The following is a 22,179-nucleotide window of genomic DNA, read 5'->3' on the forward strand; positions in this document are numbered from 1 at the left end:
TACAAGGGATGTACAAAATTTGACGTTTTTAGACATGAGTGAACTGAACGGGAATTGCAATTGGCAATAAATTGAACCAGTATCGCTCGCTATAAATCGAATTCTCTGGGTCTGATTGACACAAAAAATAGTTTCGGGGTTTTATGTTAAAAGGAGGTATAACCTAGCACCGAATTTTAAAAGGTTTTGTTTCTGTCTATCCCCTTTCCCATTTGAAAATTGAAAATTGAAAATTGAAAGTTGAAAGTCGCAATCGTCTTTCTTCTCTCAAGTTTCAACTTCACTTCCTCACTAGCAGCAGATAGAAAACTTATTGCCATGGAAGATCATCCCCATGACGAATCCTTCCATCTTCAAGAGATTCACAGGTTTCTATCTCTCTCTCTCTCTCTTTCTCTCTTGTTGTTGATTCCTTGATTTATTTGTCCGCCATTCTCAGCCGCGTAAAAGAGCTCGAGCACCGTCACCGTAATTGCATAGACGAATCTGGAGAATCGATTCCTTGCGGTTTCGAGGCTTTGGCACAAGATTATGCTCTTCAGCTTGAGGTAATTGCTAATTTGTGTGAGAACTCTTCACTGTAGAATAATGCTAATTTGTGTTATGGGAATTTTGCATAGACAAAGGTGAAAGAGATTGTTGAAGATTATTGCCATGTTGAAGAGTCAGGTATGCCTTCTTTTTTTCTTGTTGTTTAATGAGTAGTAGATGAATATGATTTTATAAAGATGAATCTTACAGAGGCTTACTTGGAGTATTTACGAAAGGAGCTTCATTCCGCTGAGGCTGAAACTGCCAAGGTTTCTCAAGAAATTGAGCGTCTTTCCAAAGCTCATGCGGAAGGTTTGTTATTACATCTCCAAGTCCTGTTGTTATCTTTCTTTATAATATGAGTTTTTGTTAGACTCTACTAGGCTGGAATCGGATCTTGAAGGTCTTCTATTCTCACTTGATTTTCTCTCATCTCAGGTTACTTACTTTACTTTACTTTCCCCTTTGCATTGTAACTTATTTACTGAGTTGAATACATGAACTTTCCTTGTAAAGTCCCAAGTTTGAGGGTTCTGTGGTTTTCATTTAGGATGTGGACAAGTCAAAAGAGAACCTGCCGTCCAGCAGCTCAATGGAAGTATGTGATGTGGATTATGACGAGAAATTTAAGGTGCGTGTCTGTGAACAATCGCAACAAAGTTTCATCTTTCTGAGATATGATCTTCCACTTTTTCCAACTATTGCGTACTCTGATTGATGTGGCAGAAAGTACGTACTGTCCTTACAGTTCTAGTTTCCCCTTCCTTGAATAACTTCCTAGTGGTTAAGGGTTAGCATCAAAATGTCATCCCTGCTTGTCTTCATGTTCTTTTATGTTGTGCAGAGATGAATTCATATTTGTTTTTAGATTAGACCTCTACCACTTCTCTGCATAGTTTCTATACACCCTTTTTCACATGTTTTTCAGATGTTTGAACTTGAGAATCAGATTGAGGAGAAAAAGGTGATTCTCAAGTCATTAGAAGATCTGGATTCTGTACGTGAAAGGTAATGCACTGTGCTTTCAGATTTACGTCCTTACAATGACTTTATTTGGGTTCTTCACCTTTTCTACCTTCAGGCTTGATGCTACAGAACAGGTTGAGGACGCATTCACAGGCTTGAGGGTTCTCAAGTTTGATGAAAACTTCATTACGCTCCAACTGCGAACATGTATTCCAAAACTAGATGGCTTGCTTGGACAGCACGACCTTGTGCACACTACTGAACCATCTGAATTGATCCATGAATTGCTAATTCATCTCAAGGATAAAACTACAGAGATAACAAAAGTTGAGGTAAGAACACGCCTCCGAGTTTTTACCACCGACGTGTTTTTGTTTGAGTTTTGCATGAATATAAATGAACAGTTTTGTTACTTCCTATTCCCTTTCGTGAATAATACTAAAATCTGTTTTTCTCCCTCAGATGCTTCCAAATGATGTATACATAGGAGACATCATTGACGCTGCTGATTCTCTCAGGTTTGTGCTCTGGCTTCTTTGTGTTGTCCTGAAATTTGGTTTGCTTATCAATCTTGAATTTTACTGCTACTTAAGTTATTAGATTAATAAGGAATCATAGACAAGATGATATTTTTCTATCTATTCTTGCTATCAAAACCTTGCACTTGATAAATTTGTTGGTTTTCAAAAGGTTACTCAGACTCTGGTTTGAGTGTTTCCAATTGTATGAACCTTTTGAGCTAAACTAGTTCATGTAATTACATGGCAAGAAAACCCTGGGATGACTGTTCTCTATCATCTAGGTCTTGTGTTTCAGTATAGATATTTTTTTTTTGGGACAACAGTGTTTCAGTATATACGTTATGGCTTTCTAGCCCTTTTGCCGGATCTGCAGTTTTCTAAATTTCAGTTAATACTAACTTTCTTCTGGTAACATAGCTTCAGTAAGTTGAATTAATGTATAAACAAAAAAGGGTATCCTTTAAAAGTGCAGGCAGATAAGATTACACTCTGCATTGCTAGACAGATAAGATTACACTTGTGTACCATAAAATATCTTAAAACTGCAGGCAGATAAGATTACACTCTGCATTGCTAGACACAAGATCTTCACTCCAGTGGCTTGTCGCCAAGGTGACAGAAAGAATTATTTCGGCCACTTTAAGAAAATGTATGGCGAAAAGTTCGAAAACAATCAGGTGAGTCTTTCCTTTCCAGTAGCTTGGGACTAGATGATTTTTTTTTCCGATAGTAAACTCATTTTTTTAAGCAAGCCAATTCACTGCATAATCTTATGACAGGCACACGTTCGAATACTACGACAAAGATGAAACAATTGTGGCTCATATAGCCGGAGGTATCGATGCATTTTTAAAAGTCTCTGATGGTTGGCCGCTGCTGAATTCTCCACTAAAGCTCGCATCTCTCAAGAACTCTGAGAATCATTCAAATGGAATCTCGCTGAGCCTAATCTGCAAAGTAGAAGTAAGACCCTTCAATACTTCTCGATTTTAACAATTTCACCATAAGAAAATCTCTGTTTGCTAAAAAATAATGATTGGATGTTAGTTTCTGGTTTTAATCAGCTTAACGATTTTATCACTTAATCTAATATATGTCAGGAACTAGCGAATTCACTGGATTTACAGACCCGGCAAAACTTATCAAGCTTCATGGATGCTATTGAGAAGATACTTATGCAGCAAAGTCGTGAGGAACTCAATTCCAGTGAACCTTCCCAAAAGTGAGTTACCAAGAAAACGTCCTTACCTCCATAACCTAACATGTTTTGAGAAGTTTGTTGCGTGTTTGCTATCTGCAACCCTTTTGTTGTAATACTTTTGACATAACTTCTGCCCCGGGTCAAATCATATCTAATGATGAAGCTTTGTTTTGCTTTATGCTTATGAAAAGAGCAAATGTGATTAACAGATTTGACATGAAAGAGCCAAACTTTTATTGTCCTATAACTTCTTCTGGTCCTACCCATTAGCCTTATTATCCTCAAGTTGCCTTCAAATGTCAACATCTTTACCCACTATACTTATGTCATAATGTATGTATATGTACCATTATAATTCATATTTTACATTATCTTCATACACGCATCTCCGCTGTTCCCACACCCACTTGTGCATATAACTAAAGAAAGAAACAATCTCCACTTTCTTTTTCCTATATATTTAACTGCTGCAAGACTACTGCTTGAAAGCCAAGAAGCTCAGAGGTTCCTCTGCTCACACTCATGGAGGAACCCATCATAGAGAGCTTCTTCTTCTCTCCAACTAACCTTCCTCCTGAAATGATGGAAGAGATTCTCTTAAGACTACCCGTGAAGTCACTGAAGCGATTCAAATGCGTTTGCACCTCATGGAGGTCGTTGATCTCAGAGACTCTGTTTACTCTGAAACACGCTTTGATGTTGGACGCGTCCAAGGCAACCACGTACAAGAAGAGTCCATACGGAGTCATCACAACGTCTCGGTACCATCTCAAATCTTGCTGCGTCCACTCTCTGTATAATGAGCCAATGGCCAACGTCTTTGAGCATGATGGTGAGCTTTTAGGCAGAGATTACTACCAAGTCGTGGGGACCTGCAATGGGTTGGTCTGTTTCCATGTAGATTACAACAAAAGCTTCTACTTGTGGAACCCCACCATCAAGCTTCAACAAAGATTGCGTGGTTCGGATCTTGAAACGGGAGATGAGGTTGTTGTAAACTATGGATTTGGTTATGATGAATCTGAAGATGACTATAAGATAGTTGCATTGTTGCAGCAAAGACAACAACTGAAGACAGAGGCAATGATCTACTCAACGAGGCAGAAGCTATGGAGAAGAAGAAGCAGCAGCAACACTTGTTTTCCATCTGGAGTTGTTCTTGCTAACAAATCAAGATCCGGCATCTACATCAATGGAACACTAAACTGGGCAGCCACTCACTCCTCATCATCAGTTTCTACCATCATATCATACGATATGTCACGAGATGCGTTCAAGGAGCTTCATGGACCAGGTTCTTGCAAGAGAGGATGTTTTACAATGACACTTGGAGATTTGAGAGGATGTCTTTCGATGGTGTGTTATTGCAAAGGAGCAAAAGCAGATGTTTGGGTGATGAAGGAGTTTGGAGAAAGAGATTCTTGGTCTAAACTATTGAGCATTCCCGGTTTGACTGAGTTTGTTAGACCGCTTTGGATCTCAAGAGGTTTGGTGGTTTTGTTGGAATTTAGATCCGGTTTAGCTCTATACAACTGTGCCAATGGGAAGTTCCAGTACCCAGTTCAAGACAGCTTGAGCGGTTGTCGGGACGCTAAAGTCTATGTCAAGACATTGGTTTCTCCAAGGGACCTTTAAGATTGGCTCCAACCAGATCTATACACATTGTTTTCACTTTGGATTTGGTTCAGTTTATCTGCGCACCATTGTTATACGTCTACTTAAAAGTATTTTTTGTTCTTTCTTTAATCGTAAAGTTACATTTTTCATGTGGGAAACAATACATAAAAAAAGCAATCAGTCAAATATTCCCTAACAAAATCATCACCATACCAACACACACATCCTTTTGCTCTGTGTCTACGTACATGGAAGAATCTTGACCGTTAGATCAAACAGTTGGATGATAAAAAAAAATTCTCAGGAGGCTATTTTATCCGAGGTGGAGCTCCGACCAGATCCTGGACTGGTGAAGACAGGATTGTCTCTAGGCGTAGAGGAAGCTCCACGACCACTTGCACTGTTTCCCATATCTTTAGTCTTATGAAGCAGAAACGTTCCTGACAAAATAGTCACAAAACCGCACAGTTGTGTAGCGATCTTTAACCCGCTCTGCGAAGCCCAGTCCTATAAATCACATAGAGGAGAGGTTAAGAACATGTTTTGTCATGTTAGATGGAGTTTAACTTGGGAGGGAAGAAAAGGATTTGACCTTGAACATGATCATACTAGCTATAATGGTGAAAGTTGTGAACATAACGTAGTAAACCGGAGAAATAACCGCTGTGTTGAACGTATCCAATGCCTTTTTGCAAAATACAACAGAGAAGAAGCTCAGAAACAGATAATCAGTGAAAGTTAGAAGGCTTTTTGTTTACCTTGTTCAAGTAATTGATTTGCAAGATGCAACAAACCGTGACTACTATAATAAAAATCCAAGTTTGGAAGTATTTGAACTGATTCATCTCTGAAAACGTCAGCTTTATGGCGATGGCCACAGCTTTCACACTCATAACCTAACAACACAAGAGACAAAGCTTGAGGAAATATACTTAATAGAGAGAGAGAGAGAGAGAGATGAAGGAGCTTACAGTGAGAGAACCCATTAAAGAGCAGATTCCAACATAAACTATCAAATGAGTCTTCCCATAGCGAGGTTCATAGTAGAAGATGAGTACAAGCACCACAATCAAGATCACAGCAGAGTAGACTAGAAAGCCTGATCCAACAGCAAAATTTCAATATCAATCTTTACAAGAAGAATCTACTTGCACATCGAAGCTTGTGTTAGTGATCATACCTGGTTCAATAGCAAGCTTCCAAACTTGCTTGACAGATTTTATTTCCTGCTCGTGAGGGGCGTGTAAGACGATCGTTGTAGACCCAACAACACAGAGAACGCAACCAAGCACTCCGAATATGTGAAGTTTCTCTTGCAAAATGAAATGAGCTAGCACTGCACTGCATAAAACATGTGCTTTTTCGTTTTCAAGATAACCTATAGTTTATATAATCTAAGTATGATGATGATACTAATGTAGTTATTAAAGGATACCTGAATATAATACTAAGAGCTCCCAAAGGTGTGACTAGAATAGCAGGTGCAAATGCATATGCTGCAAAATTGGCTACTTCCCCAACAATCACTAAAATAAAGATAACCAAAACACACTCGGTTAAATCTCTCTCAGCACAATTCAAAGAGAGATTTTAAGAACATTACTGATAAGACTCACTTGTAATCATTCCAGCCCACCACCATGGTTCATACAAGTATCCATGCCCTCCTTCACCTGATAATCAACAAGAAAAACATTAACAACCAATATTGCAAAAACTGAAGTCTGAATTCAAGAACAGACCTGCGCGGACTCCGGATGCACCAGCCTTCTTGAGACCTTTTTTCTTGATGATGAAGCTAGAGCCGATGAAGATACTTGAGGAGACTGCTAATATGAGTCCATTTATGTTATCAGATGACATCTGATCCATCTTGTCTTGTTTTTATATAACAAAGATGAATCAGCCTAAGATATAAAAAATTTCCACCTGCAGATTTAAAAAGAAAACAGGTTATGAACAAGATCAAATGAGATTTCTTACTACAACTAAAAATTCGATTTTTTTTAATTTTTATTTTTGATAGATTGTAGAAATATAAAGAGCTCCTACAAAATGCAAATGATGACTGATTACTTTAATGATGAGCTCATCAACCAAAAAAGGACAAATCTTTATACCCAGAAAAAAATGAAGAAACAAAAATTTTACTCCAAGAATAAAATCAAAATCGATGCTTTAGAGAAAACATTGATGGACTTGTTCCCCTGAATTATGAACAGAAAACAAAAAAAAAACGTAAGAGAGAACTCAAAACCCTCTGATATACGTTACCTTTTAAATTCCCATTTAACTATTAATTCTCTCCAATCAATTTTTTAATATAAAAAAATATATATATAAATGGAAGGAGAGACAAGAAGCAAGTGAAGAACATGCCAAACACTTATATCCAATCGCTTCACTTATCATCAAACACGGAACTCAGACGCTATATTAGATTAAAATCGCGATTGCAATCAAAGAAAACGATTACGGCGAAAAGAAACAAACGATTGAGTTAAAAGGTGGTGAGGGAGAATAATATCGCGAGCAAGAACGTGTCCTCTATTAGAATATTCGAATTTGAAAGGTACCTTTATCTGCTTTGCCACCTTCTCTTCCCCAAACCAAAAAAGAAGAATGTGAGAGTCTAAGAGGCCATGGGGGGGAAAGGAGACAACTGATTTTCTAACAAATTTCTATAAAAGAAAACTAGGGTTTTGATTTAACTAAAGCTTCAGAGGGAGCATTAAGAATCCAGCGGATATTGGTAACGCAACAGCTCAGATATTTTGCTACTCCACATTTATTTGTTTCCAATTTTTATACTTTCATGCTCTCCACCTTCTTTTATTTCCTTTTTTTCTTTTCTTTTCCATTTTTTTACTTATGCCAAAGTTTCTTCATTCTTACTTTTATTTTATTTTTTCCTTTTACAAAATACACTTTTATTTATATTAACTTTTTTTATTTTGTTAATTTTCTAACCTAAATAAAATCAGTTTCAAAAATATTATAGACGAAGTCAACTAATAGTAAACCTAAACTTAATGTTTAAAAACCTTTAATTAATGAAAAATGTCCCACAAACTGCTGACGTGGCGGCACAGGAATAAGACAACTGCCTTATTATATTATAGATTTTACTTTATTCCATCTCATGTCGTATGTAAAGAGAGATCAAGATCGTTTATAATAACATTAAAATCAATGACTATTCACTTCACTGGTTATAGTCTATTGTTGACTTTTTTTATAACCTACCTAAAACATGCGTCATGACACCATTTATTTTATACAAAAGCATAGTCTTTAAGGATAAAATACTTCATTTTCTTCTTAACTTAATTTCTATGAAACATTTATAATTTCAGATGTCCATATACTTCAGATCCAAGCATTTATTTTATACAACATAGACTCTCACATCATAACAAAAAAAACACCTTCTCCATCTATTTCCTTCTCCATCCATTTCCTCCTCCACAGCAGCTAAGCATCGCCAGCTGGTGATCATCTACACAAACACCCCAAAAACTATACACACTAATCCTAAAGATTGCATGGCTCTTGTTCATAAACTCACAGGAATGTCCCATTTCGAGGAAGATTCAGGCCGCAGCGCCACAATTACCAAAGTGATCAACTGATGAAAACGTGGGAGAATAGTCGATGTCCCTTTGCCACCATTACCTCAGTCCATGTATGCGGCGACGGCGACAGAGATAAACAGAAAGTCCTTCTCGCCATACGAGGAACTCTTTGTCTTCTTCTTCCTATCCTGGCTTTGATGATTTTATGGAGTTTCACAATCTTTAACCGTACCACATTGTTTCCATAAGAAATAAGCCTTTATTTTGGTGCAAATGCAATTCCATGAAAAATAAGTTATTGTTATGAACCAGAATGTGGATGGCTCATAACCAAGAGATTATACCATCAGCGGCCCAAGAAAGAGAGAGTCGGCCAGCTTTTCCTTTTCTTTTTTCCTAGTTGGATTATGATTTGTACTCTTTTCATTTATCTATGACGGTGTAATCTCATATATAAGGAACCTCTATGTTATGAATAAAGGTAGACTTTTCTATTACTTTCACAACACATTATCAGTACGATTGATCTCTAAAACCCTAAGCTAAAATATCGACCATAAACCCTAAATCTCTCTCCATTGCTAAAACCCTAATCTCTATCGATCACCTCTCTTTGATCATGACCCTGATCTGTATTCGACCACTGATCTCAACAAGATCGATCTGTGGACTGATCTCTGCAAGTTTCAGTACGCCTCAACTATTCCAGATTGTACGATCAGGTTGTTCCAGTCTGTGATCAAACTGTCCCAATCTACGAGTTCTTTGACTACAAGTACCAGCTCGCGTACCAACGATCCCAATCAGCTCAACCTAAGCTAAGTTTTCGATCTCTATCTGAATCTCCATCGATCTCTCTCTCTCTCTCTATCGATAATACTTATTAAGGAATCATCATATCAATCATTGATTTAGGAATCTTTGTAAATAAGGATACAAAATATATTAGCATTAACTCTGTTTGTAATGCCCTATCTAATGGCCGTGTATATAAGGCTCCAATGTACTCTCTTCATAAGGGATATATACTCTTTACAACTCTACATGGTATCAGCGTCAACTGTAGGACGACAAGTACGATCTAATTGGTTCGAGGGGTGATGTATTTCTGAAATACTGTCATTTGAACACATGAGAGAATAATGTGTTCAGTTTCTCTATCAATCTCCAAAATTGTTTCCCAAGATGTATTAAAATATGTGAGGTCTTTAAACGCTAAGCTTCTTTCGTCCTTAGGATTAAATAGTTTATCCCATGATTTCGAGTGCATACCTCTAATATGGCCCATTAGACTTCACTAAAATTATGCCACTGCACTCATTACTTTTTTCTTTACCGTTTTTGGTATGTTTTCAGTTTTTTCTTTATCGTTTTTGGTATGCGAAAATAGGACATTACATGGTTGAAAAAAGTTGTATATTTATAAAAAAAACATCATCGATGCATATTCTGTTTGAAAACTACAAGTCCACTAGTAATCCAATTATCTTAGTATACATTATTGATCTATATTCTTATTCTCCTAATTCCACTATCAAATCCAATACAATGTTATAAAAAGATTATAGTGGGCGATGGCGACGACAAAGGAGATCTAGGGTTTGATGATAGATTTCTTTGCAGTTTTTGGGATTTCACGGTTAGAATCGGGGTATAATGATGGAGATACTCTTAGGGTGGATGGATCTGGAAGATTACGGGAAGGAAATATGGATATTGTAAGGTGGTGTCAATGGGAGTCGATCTCGAAGAAGAGTTTTAAGGGATCTGGTTGGATTTTGGAGATTATGGAAATAAAGATGTGGGCTGCTCGATTACGATTGTTCAGACTTGCCCAAACTAACTTTGTCAAGATTCGGAGTTATCAAGGTATGATCTTTTTGATTCTTCAGAGAATTGGGTCAAAGGGGGCGGATTGGTGCGTTTCAAGGATCAGATCTCTGATTCAATTATACCGAAATCATGTACTGTCAGGTTTCTTTGGTCTGATTTGGTGTATCACTTTGAGATTTTTAGATTATTTTCAGCAAAATATGATTGGTGGTACAATATTTGGTAATCAATGTGTTTACTTCAGATTTCAAGAAGAGGGGAAGATCTATAAAAGGGGAAGAGAGGCAACGTTTCACATCATCACATTTCAAAAAAACAATTCCTTATTTCCTATTTTCCAGTTGGTGGAGTTCGGTGCGATTTTCATTAATATGACTCAAGGACAGCTTCTTGCTACGGTTGGGAACAAAAATGGTGGTGAAGCAGCTCGCAAGCCATTGAGAATCACGGTGCCTCACTTTGATAACTCCGCGCTCATCCAGAACTATGACAAAACTCTGATCGGCAAGTGCTTCAACCCAGAGGAGCAAGACGTTACGGCTTTGCTCATTATGTTGCCAAAAATCTGGAAGGTGGAAGATAAAGTTGCTGGTGCTGATCTTGGTCTTGGAAGGTTTCAGTTCGATTTCCACAATGAAGAAGATATCGAGGAGGTCCTGAAGATGCAGCCGTACCACTTTGATTATTGGATGATCTCTCTTGTGAGGTGAAGCCGGTGATGGAAAAGAGTTACCCAACGGAGATTACGTTTTGGATTCGTGTCTTGGGAGTGCCGCTCCAATATTGGGCAGAGCCGACCTTTGAGAGTATTGGAGGAGCTATAGGCAATGTTGTCGAAGTGGACCTTGACTACGGGAGAGTTAAAGTGGTCGTCGATGGAACAAAATGTCTCTGTTTTGAGACATCAGTTGATTTTCGCGGTGGAGAATTCTATGGAGGAGGGGAAGAGCTGATCGCTTTGAGATACGAGAAGCTCTTTGGCTATTGCTCTAAGTGCTTCAGCCTCTGTCATGACGTGAAGAGGTGTTCACTGAACAAGGAAAGTCCGCAGGAGAAGATGGAGGTGCGGGAGGCAAGAGCTGAACGGGGAGGAGAGCGAGCTGCAAGTTACAAGGGGGTAGTCATCAACGGTCATGATGGTCTCCAGGAACAAAACAAGGAGGATAGGGATCATCAAGGAAAGGGCAAGGGGAAAATGTATGAGGAAGATGAGGCAAAATGGGTCCGTGTGTCAGGAAGAGAGGATAAGAAAATGAGTGCAGATAGAAGTCGTTTCAGGAGAGAGGAGCTAGATTCACGCCATCGTCGCCCCAGACATGAGCCTACAAGGAATTCCTTTCAGGAGGGGCGTTACCAGTCTCAAGGGTATCGAGGTATGCGAAGAGAACGTAGTCCCAGAGATCACTTTCCAGAACAGGAGAGGAGTAAGGGGCGCACATATGAAGGTACCATGAGGTCTACTCAATTGTCAGGGGCGGGTGAAACACAACAGGAAGTGCATTCGCAGAGGGACGGTGACGTGATATTGGCACCTGTCAACGGGCTAGGGTCTGTTCAGGTACGTATGGGGAATGAGGAGGTAGAAAATGGACTTGATGTAGTCAACGAGGGCATGCTGGAACAGGAGAACTTGGTGAAAGCAGACAACATGGATACTGACGAGAATAATTCTTCACTGAAAGAGGGAAAGGTAACTAATGGTGGAGAGGATGAGTTCCAGGATGTTACGGATGAGGAGATTGTTGGGAATCAGGCTGTTACACAAGGTGATATTGGCGATAACATTAAGATGAGTGAAGAGGGAGAGTTGGAAAAGGCTGAGAATGTGGGCGGGGGAGAAAAGAACAAGGGAGTTAAAAAGAAGCTCTTCAGAGGAGGGCCACTTGTAGTGGGAACTTCTAAGATGAGAATGGTGCATTCATTAATTTCACCGCGCAAACGTCTTGCGAGCAAGTCCAACCCCAAGCAAGGTGAGGGCACGAAGCAAGGTGATGGCACGAAGCAAGGTGATGGCATGAAGCAAGGCGATGACATGAAGAATGGAGCGGAGCAGGGTACTTCAAACCCCAAGCCTCCCATTAACAAGAATTGAAGATTTATATGGATTACGAAGATGAAGAAGCGCGGGTTTGTGTGATGGTTTTCAGTTTGTGTTTTTTTAATTCTGTTTTTCAAGTAAGCTCACTGAGCAATATCTGGTGTTTATGGTTAAGTAGTCGTTTGAGTTCTTTTTTCTGGTCTAGTGTTCTGGTCAAGTTTTTTTTTAAGGAATAAAATTGGTGTTTTTGGTTCATGGATCTATGGTCAACGATGGTTTTGGTTGTGCAAAGTTAAGGAGAATCATGTTGATGTGTCCTCTGGCTGTGTACAAGAGCAATGGAAAGATACAGATTTATTGGTGTTTGAATTTAAATTAGGTGTCGCAGAGGGCTTGACTCGAAACTGTTCGTTTCTATGGTTAGCACGGGATGACATCTCTTGCAGTTTGACCTCATTATGTCATGACATGTGGTATGTATTTTGTACTGTGGTGAGGATCGAGAGCGGAGAAGGAAGGGAATTGGTCTCTTCCACGTCTCTTTTAGGGCAGGTTTGTCTTTGGAGCATGGATGTTGGTGTGGATTTCTTGATGACTTGTACGGCACGTCAAGTAACTGTAAAGGTTTGTGGGCAAGCTCGATTGGGACTGTTTTCAAACAAGAATATATATGAATTTTATGGAGCTTGTCAAATAAGACGTTTATTGAAAGGAGCTCACATTTGGATGGGTTTTTGGTTTATAATGGCAATGATAATTCGCTTATTAAAATTATTGGGTTTGCAATATGGTCATCTTATGATATCTTTGTTAACAGGATTGTATATATTAGCTCATCAAGTAAGGTTTCTTCACATCTGCTTATCTAGCCTGGAAAGGCTTTTTCAAATATTTTTTAATGAGAGTACTTAGTTGGAATTGTAGAGGCATGGGAAGCAATTGGACCATCAGTTATTTAAGGGAAATTTGGTATAAACATAAACCAGATTTTTTATTTTTATCAGAAACAAAGCAAGCTTCGGAGTTTGTTCAAAACTTTCAAGCACATATTGGATTCGATAATCTGGTTACAGTGGATCCAGTTGGGAGAAGTGGTGGATTAGCTCTATTTTATAACAATGAGTATCAGGTTAAGATTTTATATTCCAGTAACAGAATGATAGATGTGGAAGCGGTGGCTCTTGGAAAGGTAGTTTATTTAACTTTTGTGTATGGTGATCCAGTTCAAAAACTGAGGGAACAAGTGTGGGAAAGGTTAACTAGATATGGGCTCTCACGTTCTGAGCCTTGGTTCATTGTTGGCGATTTAAATGAGATCACTGGAAACCATGAGAAGGAGGGAGGATCTTTGAGAAGCCCAGAATCTTTTATTCCTTTCAATAATATGATACGAAACAGTGGATTATTGGAGTTTCCGGCTCGGGGAAATAAAATGTCATGGCAAGGAAGAAGAGGAAAAGGAAAAGGATGGGCTCTCACGTTCTGAGCCTTGGTTCATTGTTGGCGATTTAAATGAGATCACTGGAAACCATGAGAAGGAGGGAGGATCTTTGAGAAGCCCAGAATCTTTTATTCCTTTCAATAATATGATACGAAACAGTGGATTATTGGAGTTTCCGGCTCGGGGAAATAAAATGTCATGGCAAGGAAGAAGAGGAAAAGGAAAAGGAGCAGTGACGGTCAGATGTCGTCTAGATCGCGCTTTAGCAAACGAGGAGTGGCACACTCTATTTCCGTGCTCTTATACAGAATATTTAGGGATGGTGGCGTCTGATCATCGGCCGGTGGTGGCCTATTTAGAAGATAAAGTTTCAAGGAGGAAAGGGCAGTTTCGATTTGATAAGAGGTGGATTGGTCAAGAAGGACTAATGGAATCAATTACAATGGGCTGGTCAAACTATAGGGCAGGACAATCTGAAGGTATAGTGGCAAAAATTGGTAATTGTCGCCATGAAATTGCTAAATGGCGGAAAAATAATCCTCCTTATGGAAAGGAAAAAATAAATGATTTACAGAAAGCTCTCGAAGAGGTACAAACAGATAATAATAGGTCACAGGATGATATTTTGGAAGTATCCAGGAAGTTACAAGATGCATATAAGGATGAAGAGGAGTACTGGCATCAGAAAAGCAGGAATATGTGGCACTCATCTGGGTATCTTAACACAAAATTCTATCATGCTTTAACCAAGCAAAGGCGGGTACGTAATAGGATTGTGGGACTACATGATGCTGAGGGAAATTGGATCACAGGGGATAATGGGATGGAGAAAGTGGCAGTAGACTATTTCGAAGATCTATTTAGTACCACTTCGCCATCAGAGTTTGATAGTTTCCTTTCAGAGGTAACACCAGGTATCACACCTCAGATGAATCAACGATTGTTAAGAATAGCGACTGAAGCTGAGGTCAAAGAGGCTTTGTTTATGATGCATCCAGAGAAGGCGCCAGGTCCAGATGGTATGACTGCTCTTTTTTTCCAGCACTCTTGGCATATTATTAAACATGACTTGGTTGATATGGTGAATAATTTTCTGGTTTCTGGAGATTTGGATCCAAGGATAAATATTACTAATATATGCATGATTCCAAAGACGGAAAGGCCCACCAGGATGACGGAGTTGAGACCAATTAGTCTTTGTAATGTGGGGTACAAGATTATTTCGAAGGTGTTGTGTCAGCGTTTGAAAATATGTCTCCCTTCTCTTATTTCGGAAACTCAATCAGCATTTGTTGCAGGACGTTTGATTTCTGATAATATTCTTATCGCTCAGGAAATGTTCCATGGATTGAGAACCAATAAGGCGTGTCAGGGAAAGTTTATGGCGATTAAAACGGATATGAGTAAAGCATATGATAGAGTGGAATGGGATTTTATCAAAGCCTTACTACAGAAGATGGGGTTTGATCTACACTGGATTAAGCTAATGATGGAGTGTATATCTTCGGTTCAATATCGGGTTCTATTAAATGGACAACCACGGGGACTCATTACTCCACATCGAGGCTTACGTCAAGGAGATCCTTTATCTCCTTATTTATTCATTCTTTGTACTGAGGCCTTAATTGCGAATATAAAAAAGGCAGAGAGAGGGCAACAACTAACGGGAATGAAGGTAGCTCGGGCATGTCCAGCAGTATCTCATTTACTATTTGCGGATGATAGCCTCTTTTTTTGTAAAGCTCAGGAAAAAGAATGCCAAACTATTCTCAGGATATTAAAGGAGTACGAGGCAGCATCAGGTCAACTTATAAATTTTGATAAGTCGTCCATTCAATTTGGCCACAAAATTGAGGAAACGGCCAGCCAGGAGTTAAGAAATATTTTGGGTATCCAGAATTTAGGAGGAATGGGATCTTACTTAGGTTTACCGGAAAATCTTGGAGGGTCCAAGATACAAGTTTTTGGCTTTGTTCAAGACCGACTAAATAACAGAGTTAATGGGTGGACTTTTAGGTTTTTCACTAAGGGAGGAAAGGAAGTGATTATTAAATCAGTGGTTACGGCATTACCAAATCACGTGATGTCTGTTTATCGTTTGCCTAAGGCAACCGTAAAAAAGCTAACGAGTGCGGTAGCACGATTTTGGTGGAGTCCAGGGGGAAGTACAAAAGGTATGCACTGGAAATCATGGGACAAAGTATGTGTAGATAAGGATGAAGGAGGTTTGGGGTTCAAAGATATCACGGATTTTAACACAGCGATGCTAGCTAAGCAGTTGTGGCGGCTGATAGAGAAGCCAAATACCTTATTTTCTCGTGTCTTCAAAGGTCGGTACTTTAGGAATGCCTCACCCCTGGAACCGATCCGTTCATATTCTCCGTCATATGGCTGGCGGAGTATAGTATCTGCTAGATCTCTGGTAAACAAAGGACTAATCAAACGGGTGGGATCAGGATCTTCTATCTCTGTATGGAACGATCCCTGGCTCCCAACCACTCGCCCGAGACCAGCCAATAAAAATCAACACAATTTCTACCCAGACCTTACAGTGGATTCCCTCATTAATACCACTTCGCGAACTTGGAACTTACAGGTACTTAGGGATTTGGTGGATCCGCAGGATGTGAAAATTATAGAAAGTATACCGTTGAGCAGGACTCAGATGTTAGACAAAGATGGATGGCACTTCACAAAAAATGGAAAATATACAGTTAAATCTGGATATCAGGCAGAACGAGTTTATCCAGACAAGATAAGACCACCATTACTCATTGGACCTACCGTCGATATACTAAAGGCTTTCTGTTGGAAAATAAGGTGTCCTCCAAAATTAAAACATTTTCTTTGGCAATTGGTGACCGGATGTATAGCAGTTAAGAAGAATCTGCATGCAAGAGGAATACAAGGAGACACATGTTGTGCAAGATGTGGAGCCTCTGAGGAATCAATAAACCATGTGTTTTTCGAATGTCCTCCAGCACTTCAGGTTTGGGCTCTCTCGAAGATACCATCAAATCCAGATATTTTTCCAACCTCTTCTCTCTTCACAAACATGGATCATCTTTTTTGGAGAGTCTTTCCTCAGATGGATGATCATCAGTTTGCTTGGATATTATGGTACATTTGGAAAGGAAGGAATAATAAAGTCTTTAGCAACCTGGACATTGATCCTAGGGATACCCTTAAGTTGGCAGCAACGGAATCAACACTTTGGGCTGAGGCACAGATATTGAACGAACAGCGGACAACACAAACTGTGGAGGATAGGACACCCCCGGCGATTTCAGGCATATGGTGTTTCACAGATGGTTCTTGGAAAGAAAATGATACCTTCTCGGGACAAGGTTGGTATAGTACGTTAGTAGGATTTGATGGGTTGTTGGGGGCGCGAAATGTTAGAGCTAGTCTCTCTCCTCTCCACGCAGAGATGGAAGCACTAATATGGGCAATGGAGTGTATGAGGAATTTACGGCAGTTTCAGGTCACGTTTGCAACAGATTGTTCTCAATTGGTGAAGATGGTTTCGGAACCAGATGAATGGCCAGCTTTTGCAAATTATTTGGAAGATTTGAAAATCCTGAAAACAAGTTTCCTCCGATCAGAGATTATCTATGTACCAAGAACGCAAAATACCAAGGCGGATAGCCTCGCACGCAGTGCAAGGACACAATCGTCTTTCGTTGTTCACATGGATGCAGATCACCCGATGTGGTTTACAGAGTCAGTATGAGTCTGTAAAAGTCGATGACAAAAAAAAAAAAAAATCCAATACAATGTTATTTTGTAATTTTGGTCTCAATATCTTAAACAGAGCTGTGATAATAAACCTATCTATACTATTAAAATGGAATGATTCTTAAAAAATCTATTTAAACAAAGTTGTTAGACCATTTTATTAGATTTAACTATTTTTTGTCTTACCTTATATTTCTCTAACTATATAAATACTTAACATAATTTAAATGAACTTATTTATTATTCTCTCAGAATCTATTATATAATTATTTTGACAATAAAGACAAATTATTCAAACATATTTACACATGACGTAATCATTACCACATATAGTTTCATTAATAATATAAAAATTTCAATGGTTTAGTTATGTTTAATATATGTTATAATGGAGAATCTTCTGGTGTATAACATTTCTTTTTCATTTTTACGTGAATTAGAAACTAAAAGCCTTAATGTCAACTATTCAACTATGAAACATTAATTTAATTAATTACATGCAATCAATTATTAAGATTTGATCTTACATTCTTATATATAAACTAAATGATTAATTTTATCATAAAAAATATCAAATGGTCTAAATGGGTTGGAGATTTAAATGGAATTAGTAAAAAAAAAGATTGGTTTAAATAAAACATGTTATTTACTATACAAATTCTAAAAAAATGCATTTGATATGTTTTATTGAATTTTCACAAATGTTAAATATCTTGTGCTTTAAATCAGGTAGTTTAGGCTGTTTGGAAAAAAATATAGGATAAATAATTAACTATTAATTTTTTGAATAAAAAATATTTGAGTCGTTAATTTTTTTTTGCATAATTTGGTTTATAATAGTATTTTTAGGATATTTGGTGATTTAGAAATTAAATATAATTAATATTTGTAGATATATAATTTGTATTTTAAAAGTTTAAGTACTCATTTGATTCTCAGTTCGGTTTCTATTTTTCTATTCCAAAGATATAGGATATGTTCGGTTATTTATGAAATTCAGCTTAATTTTTTTTTTTCAGTTTGGTATGGTGCAATGCTCCCAATTAAATGTATTCAAACCTATACATTATCTTATATAAAAATTATATAAAAAGACTTTATTTAATTTCAAAAATAAATCTGGGCTTTCTAAATGTGGATCAAAATAGGGACCTAAAACTCGAAGAGCCGCTTGTTCGTACAGAGGGTTATAGTTCTTTGCCTAGGCCTAAAAAGAAAAGAAAAGAAAAAATAAATAATTAAAGAAATCGTCCACTTGCGGCATAGATAAAAAGATTCGACTTTGTCCTCTTTCCTCTTCGATTCGATTGCATATCTACAAACCCTAGACCCGCCGGGATCTACCTCCGATTTCCCCCCATTCTGCCTCTCTCTAGTTTTGGTGATGGAAGCTTAGCCTCTGCTCTATCCAAAATTGACTTACCTCCGCGCCGGTGTTCATCTCAGATCGACGAAAGCCGAAACTGCTGTGAAGCGCTGCTTGCTTCAATGGCTTCTAACGCCGGTAAGCCCTTCTGGATGAAACACGCCGAAGACGCCAAAATCAAAGACGACGGAGAGAAAGACGCCGCCGCAAAAGCAGCTTTCGACGCCACTTTCAAAGGCGTCGACCAACAAACGCCGTTGATTGAACCTGCCCCATCCTCCGCGGCACCGGAATCTTCGCCAGAATCCGACAGCGATTCAGACGACGAATCTGATTACCTATCGAGGAAACCAATCGGTCCTGTGGATCCGAGTAAGTCCACGGCTTCCGGAGCTGGCATCGGTGGAGGAACGGCCTGTGCTCCGTCAACGTTTATAGTTATAACGAAGGACTCTGATGGAAGAAAAGTTCCGAATGGTGGGGCTTTGATTAGGGTCAAAGTGTCTCCTGGTGTAGGTGTTGGTGGTACTGATCAGGAAGGAGTGGTGAAAGATGTTGGAGATGGGAGTTATTTTGTTACCTACGTTGTGCCTAAGAGAGGTAACTATATGGTGAGCGTTGAGTGCAATGGCGTTGCTATCATGGGAAGTCCTTTCCCTGTTTTCTTTAGCCAAGGTATGATCTTGTTCTCACTTTCAAGTAATTAACTTATCATTGTTCGTTTGATGTTAAAAGCTTCTGTCTTTATCAAAAACTGTAACAGGCTCTTCTTCCACCGGACTGATTGGTTCTGCTCCAGCTTCATACTCAAACCTCATCAACCAGACAATGCCAAACATGCCGAACTACACTGGCTCTGTTTCGGGTGCTTTCCCCGGGATGTTAGGGATGGTTCCTGGCATTTCCCTTGGTCCTTCCGGTGGTGCTATATTGCCTGGGGTTGGAGCTTCTCTTGGGGAAGTGTGCCGGGAATATCTTAATGGTAGATGTGCAAACACTATGTGCAAGTTGAATCACCCTCCACAGAATTTGCTCATGACTGCTATAGCTGCAACAACTAGCATGGGTAATCTAAGTCAGGTACCTATGGCGCCTTCCGCTGCAGCAATGGCTGCTGCTCAGGCTATTGTTGCCGCACAAACCCTTCAAGCCCATGCTTCTCAGATGCAAGCACAGGCTCGATCAAACAAAGGCTCTTTAGGTATTCTGTCCTTTCATTCTTTGTCTCTATAATATATTATCGATTTTGGTATATGATTACATAGAAATTTAGTTTGCTTCCTGTTGGGATACTCATGAGTTGAAGTAGTTTCTGGTTTAGGTTCCCCGGAAAAAGAAGTAACGGGGGAAGCGTTGAAGAAATTTCTCCAAGTTAGCAACCTGAGTCCACTGCTTACAACTGAACAGCTCAAGCAGCTGTTTAGCTTCTGTGGCACAGTGGTTAACTGTACTATAACTGATTCGAAGGATCTTGCTTATATAGAATACGGAAAGACCGAAGAAGCAACCGCTGCTTTGGCATTAAATAATATGGAAGTCTGTGGTAGGCCTTTGAATGTTGAGATTGCGAAATCGCTTCCTCGAAAACCATCTTCGGATAACTCTTCTTCGTCCTCACTACCAATGATGATGCAACAGGCCGTCGCGATGCAGCAGATGCAGTTCCAACAGGCTATACTGATGCAACAAGCCATGGCTACTCAGCAGGCTGCGAATAGGGCTGCCACCATGAAGTCTGCCACCGAGCTTGCAGCAGCTAGAGCTGCAGAGATAAGCAGGAAACTGAATCCTGATGGAGTTGTAAATGATGAGAAAGAAGACGACAAGAAACCTAGGTGGGCTTCCATGACCTGTGGCTTGCTCTTTGCTCTTTTTGATGACATTGTCATATTATTTGAGAGCTGAACTGATAGTCACCACTCTTGTGCAGGTCACCATCCAACTCTCCTGCCAGGTCTAGATCAAAGTCAAAATCACCAATTAGTTACAGGCGAAGGAGGAGATCTCCGACTTATTCACCACCCTTTCGTCGCCCTCGAAGTCATAGGTCAAGATCACCGTTTAGATTTCACCGGCGATCAACCTATGAGGAGAGAAGGCGGTCATATAGAGATTCTAGGGATATTTCTGAAAGTAGGAGATACGGTAGATCAGATGAGCAGCATCCATCTAGGTCGAGGAGAAGTAGGAGTGTAAGCCCCAAGAAGAGAAAATCCAAGCAGGATGATTCAGAGCTGTCAAGACATCGACGTGATAGCTCATCTCGTGGGGATAAGAAATCATCTCGTACTGGCTCACGATCGCCAAGGCGAGATAAGGAAACTAAGTCAACACCAAGAGATGATGAAGAAACAAAACACCAACGTAGAGCTCGTTCAAGGTCAAGATCAGTGGAAGATTCCGCAGATAAGAAGGATGAAGCTAGAGATGAGGAACTGAAACATCACAAAAACCGGGCAAGGTCAAGATCTCGTGAAGATCGGAAAAGAACCAGAGCCTCATCCAGAAGTTCTGATGATACTGAACGGAAACACAGGGTGAGGTCCAGGTCTAGATCATTGGAAATCAACAATGGCTCTCATGAGGAAGTTGATGGTGCTGAAGACAATGACGACAATATGAAGGAGGAGAGGAGGGGAAGGTCTAGATCATTGGAAACTAAACACAGATCTTCTAGGAGAAATGAGGTGGATGATGACAAAAAGACAGGATCACGTAGAAGGAGGTCCAGGTCAAAATCAGTGGAAGGTAAGCGTAGTCATCACACCAAGGAGACTCAGAGCAGGGACAGAAAGTCTAAGCGACGCAGTGGAAGGCGGTCGAGGTCAGTGTCTTCTGAGGGTACGCATAGGAGAGAGAGAAGGTCATCCCCTGATGAAAAGAAATCATCAAGACAAAAGGGACACTCGAGGTCTAGATCGAGAGAGAAGAGGAACAGTTCAAGGGATAAAAGATCAAAACGTCATGAAAGATTGAGGTCAGCTTCTCCTGGTGACGACAAAGGACGAGGCGACAGATCCTCTCCGGTTAGTTCTGAATGATCAGCTGTTTAAATAACAGCCTTTTTCTCCAATTGAAACCATCTACTTTTTCAAATTTAAGTCAATGCTACTTTCGGTAATCTGTTTAAAATTATCAAAGTTGTTTCTACTTTACTTACTTCCAATGTGAACGAGGTTGTTGTTTCAGGCTTTCAGCTTTCAAGTAAAAGAGCAAGGTAACTTTATATTCATGGTCTATTTAAGGAATTAAAGCACCGAGAAAAGAGCAAATTATTATCTATTGGGTGGGTTTCTTAGGTTAGTGATGAATTAGAACCTCAAAGTCATTAGTTATTTTTATAAGTTTAACT

General features: G+C 39.3%; 5 protein-coding genes across 12 annotated transcripts; 4 read left to right on the forward strand and 1 right to left on the reverse strand.

Annotated features, from left to right (window-relative positions):
- Window positions 1-104: 104 nt before the first annotated feature.
- On the forward strand, window positions 105-3,466 carry LOC103828695. Of its 2 annotated transcripts, none has more exons than XM_033274492.1 (12): window positions 105-368; window positions 440-548; window positions 621-669; window positions 742-843; window positions 905-969; window positions 1,082-1,162; window positions 1,460-1,539; window positions 1,613-1,829; window positions 1,960-2,015; window positions 2,567-2,695; window positions 2,798-2,975; window positions 3,119-3,397. In XM_033274492.1, the coding sequence occupies exons 1-12, from the start codon at window positions 319-321 to the stop codon at window positions 3,242-3,244; spliced, it is 1,242 nt and encodes a 413-aa protein (XP_033130383.1). In that variant the 5' UTR covers window positions 105-318; the 3' UTR covers window positions 3,245-3,397. The 2 variants fall into 2 exon arrangements, with proteins under 2 accessions (XP_033130383.1, XP_009102564.1); XM_009104316.3 differs by having other exon boundaries at window positions 142-368; window positions 2,798-2,981; window positions 3,119-3,466.
- Window positions 3,467-3,483: 17 nt separating this feature from the next.
- LOC103828697 (F-box/kelch-repeat protein At3g23880) lies at window positions 3,484-4,965 on the forward strand. Its single transcript, XM_009104322.3, has one exon. It carries the CDS (start codon window positions 3,742-3,744, stop codon window positions 4,852-4,854), a length of 1,113 nt encoding a protein of 370 aa, XP_009102570.1. The 5' UTR covers window positions 3,484-3,741; the 3' UTR covers window positions 4,855-4,965.
- On the reverse strand, window positions 4,940-7,634 carry LOC103828696 (probable magnesium transporter NIPA1). 6 transcript variants are annotated; one of them, XM_009104319.3, is made up of 9 exons: window positions 7,413-7,634; window positions 6,579-6,765; window positions 6,453-6,509; window positions 6,272-6,362; window positions 6,017-6,177; window positions 5,808-5,935; window positions 5,595-5,732; window positions 5,429-5,521; window positions 4,940-5,343 (listed from the first exon to the last, which is right to left on the reverse strand). In XM_009104319.3, exons 2-9 carry the CDS (start codon window positions 6,706-6,708, stop codon window positions 5,137-5,139), a joined length of 1,005 nt encoding a protein of 334 aa, XP_009102567.1. In that variant the 5' UTR covers window positions 6,709-6,765; window positions 7,413-7,634; the 3' UTR covers window positions 4,940-5,136. The 6 variants fall into 6 exon arrangements, with proteins under 6 accessions (XP_009102567.1, XP_033130387.1, XP_009102568.1 ...); XM_033274496.1 differs by lacking the exon at window positions 7,413-7,634 and adding an exon at window positions 7,216-7,373; XM_009104320.3 differs by lacking the exon at window positions 7,413-7,634 and adding an exon at window positions 7,111-7,341.
- A 3,328-nt stretch (window positions 7,635-10,962) lies between these two features.
- Window positions 10,963-12,336, forward strand: LOC117126823. Its single transcript, XM_033275948.1, has one exon. It carries the CDS (start codon window positions 10,963-10,965, stop codon window positions 12,334-12,336), a length of 1,374 nt encoding a protein of 457 aa, XP_033131839.1.
- Window positions 12,337-18,691: 6,355 nt separating this feature from the next.
- On the forward strand, window positions 18,692-22,057 carry LOC103828698 (serine/arginine repetitive matrix protein 2). 2 transcript variants are annotated; one of them, XM_009104323.3, is made up of 4 exons: window positions 18,692-19,502; window positions 19,591-20,028; window positions 20,137-20,662; window positions 20,758-22,057. In XM_009104323.3, exons 1-4 carry the CDS (start codon window positions 18,950-18,952, stop codon window positions 21,866-21,868), a joined length of 2,628 nt encoding a protein of 875 aa, XP_009102571.1. In that variant the 5' UTR covers window positions 18,692-18,949; the 3' UTR covers window positions 21,869-22,057. The 2 variants fall into 2 exon arrangements, with proteins under 2 accessions (XP_009102571.1, XP_009102572.1); XM_009104324.3 differs by having other exon boundaries at window positions 18,696-19,502; window positions 20,149-20,662.
- The last annotated feature ends 122 nt before the right edge of the window (window positions 22,058-22,179 follow it).

Source organism: Brassica rapa, chromosome A07, assembly GCF_000309985.2.
Source record: "Brassica rapa cultivar Chiifu-401-42 chromosome A07, CAAS_Brap_v3.01, whole genome shotgun sequence".
In the NCBI taxonomy this organism is placed as follows: domain Eukaryota; kingdom Viridiplantae; phylum Streptophyta; class Magnoliopsida; order Brassicales; family Brassicaceae; genus Brassica; species Brassica rapa.

Excerpts from the sequence above, each read along its gene's own strand:
- LOC103828697 (XM_009104322.3), top strand. The coding sequence starts at position 3,742 with ATGGAGGAACCCATCATAGAGAGCTTCTTCTTCTCTCCAACTAACCTT.
- LOC103828695 (XM_009104316.3), top strand. The coding sequence starts at position 319 with ATGGAAGATCATCCCCATGACGAATCCTTCCATCTTCAAGAGATTCAC. Across the intron at positions 1,540-1,612 it reads CTGGATTCTGTACGTGAAAG|GCTTGATGCTACAGAACAGG; the intron begins GTAATGCACTGT and ends TTCTACCTTCAG. Across the intron at positions 2,982-3,118 it reads GCCTAATCTGCAAAGTAGAA|GAACTAGCGAATTCACTGGA; the intron begins GTAAGACCCTTC and ends AATATATGTCAG.
- LOC103828696 (XM_009104319.3), bottom strand. The coding sequence starts at position 6,708 with ATGGATCAGATGTCATCTGATAACATAAATGGACTCATATTAGCAGTC. Across the intron at positions 5,936-6,016 it reads GAAGCTTGCTATTGAACCAG|GCTTTCTAGTCTACTCTGCT; the intron begins GTATGATCACTA and ends CTGTTGGATCAG. Across the intron at positions 5,733-5,807 it reads CTTTAATGGGTTCTCTCACT|GTTATGAGTGTGAAAGCTGT; the intron begins GTAAGCTCCTTC and ends TTGTGTTGTTAG.
- LOC103828698 (XM_009104323.3), top strand. The coding sequence starts at position 18,950 with ATGGCTTCTAACGCCGGTAAGCCCTTCTGGATGAAACACGCCGAAGAC. Across the intron at positions 20,029-20,136 it reads ATCAAACAAAGGCTCTTTAG|TTTCTGGTTTAGGTTCCCCG; the intron begins GTATTCTGTCCT and ends GAGTTGAAGTAG. Across the intron at positions 20,663-20,757 it reads GAAGACGACAAGAAACCTAG|GTCACCATCCAACTCTCCTG; the intron begins GTGGGCTTCCAT and ends ACTCTTGTGCAG.
- LOC117126823 (XM_033275948.1), top strand. The coding sequence starts at position 10,963 with ATGGAAAAGAGTTACCCAACGGAGATTACGTTTTGGATTCGTGTCTTG.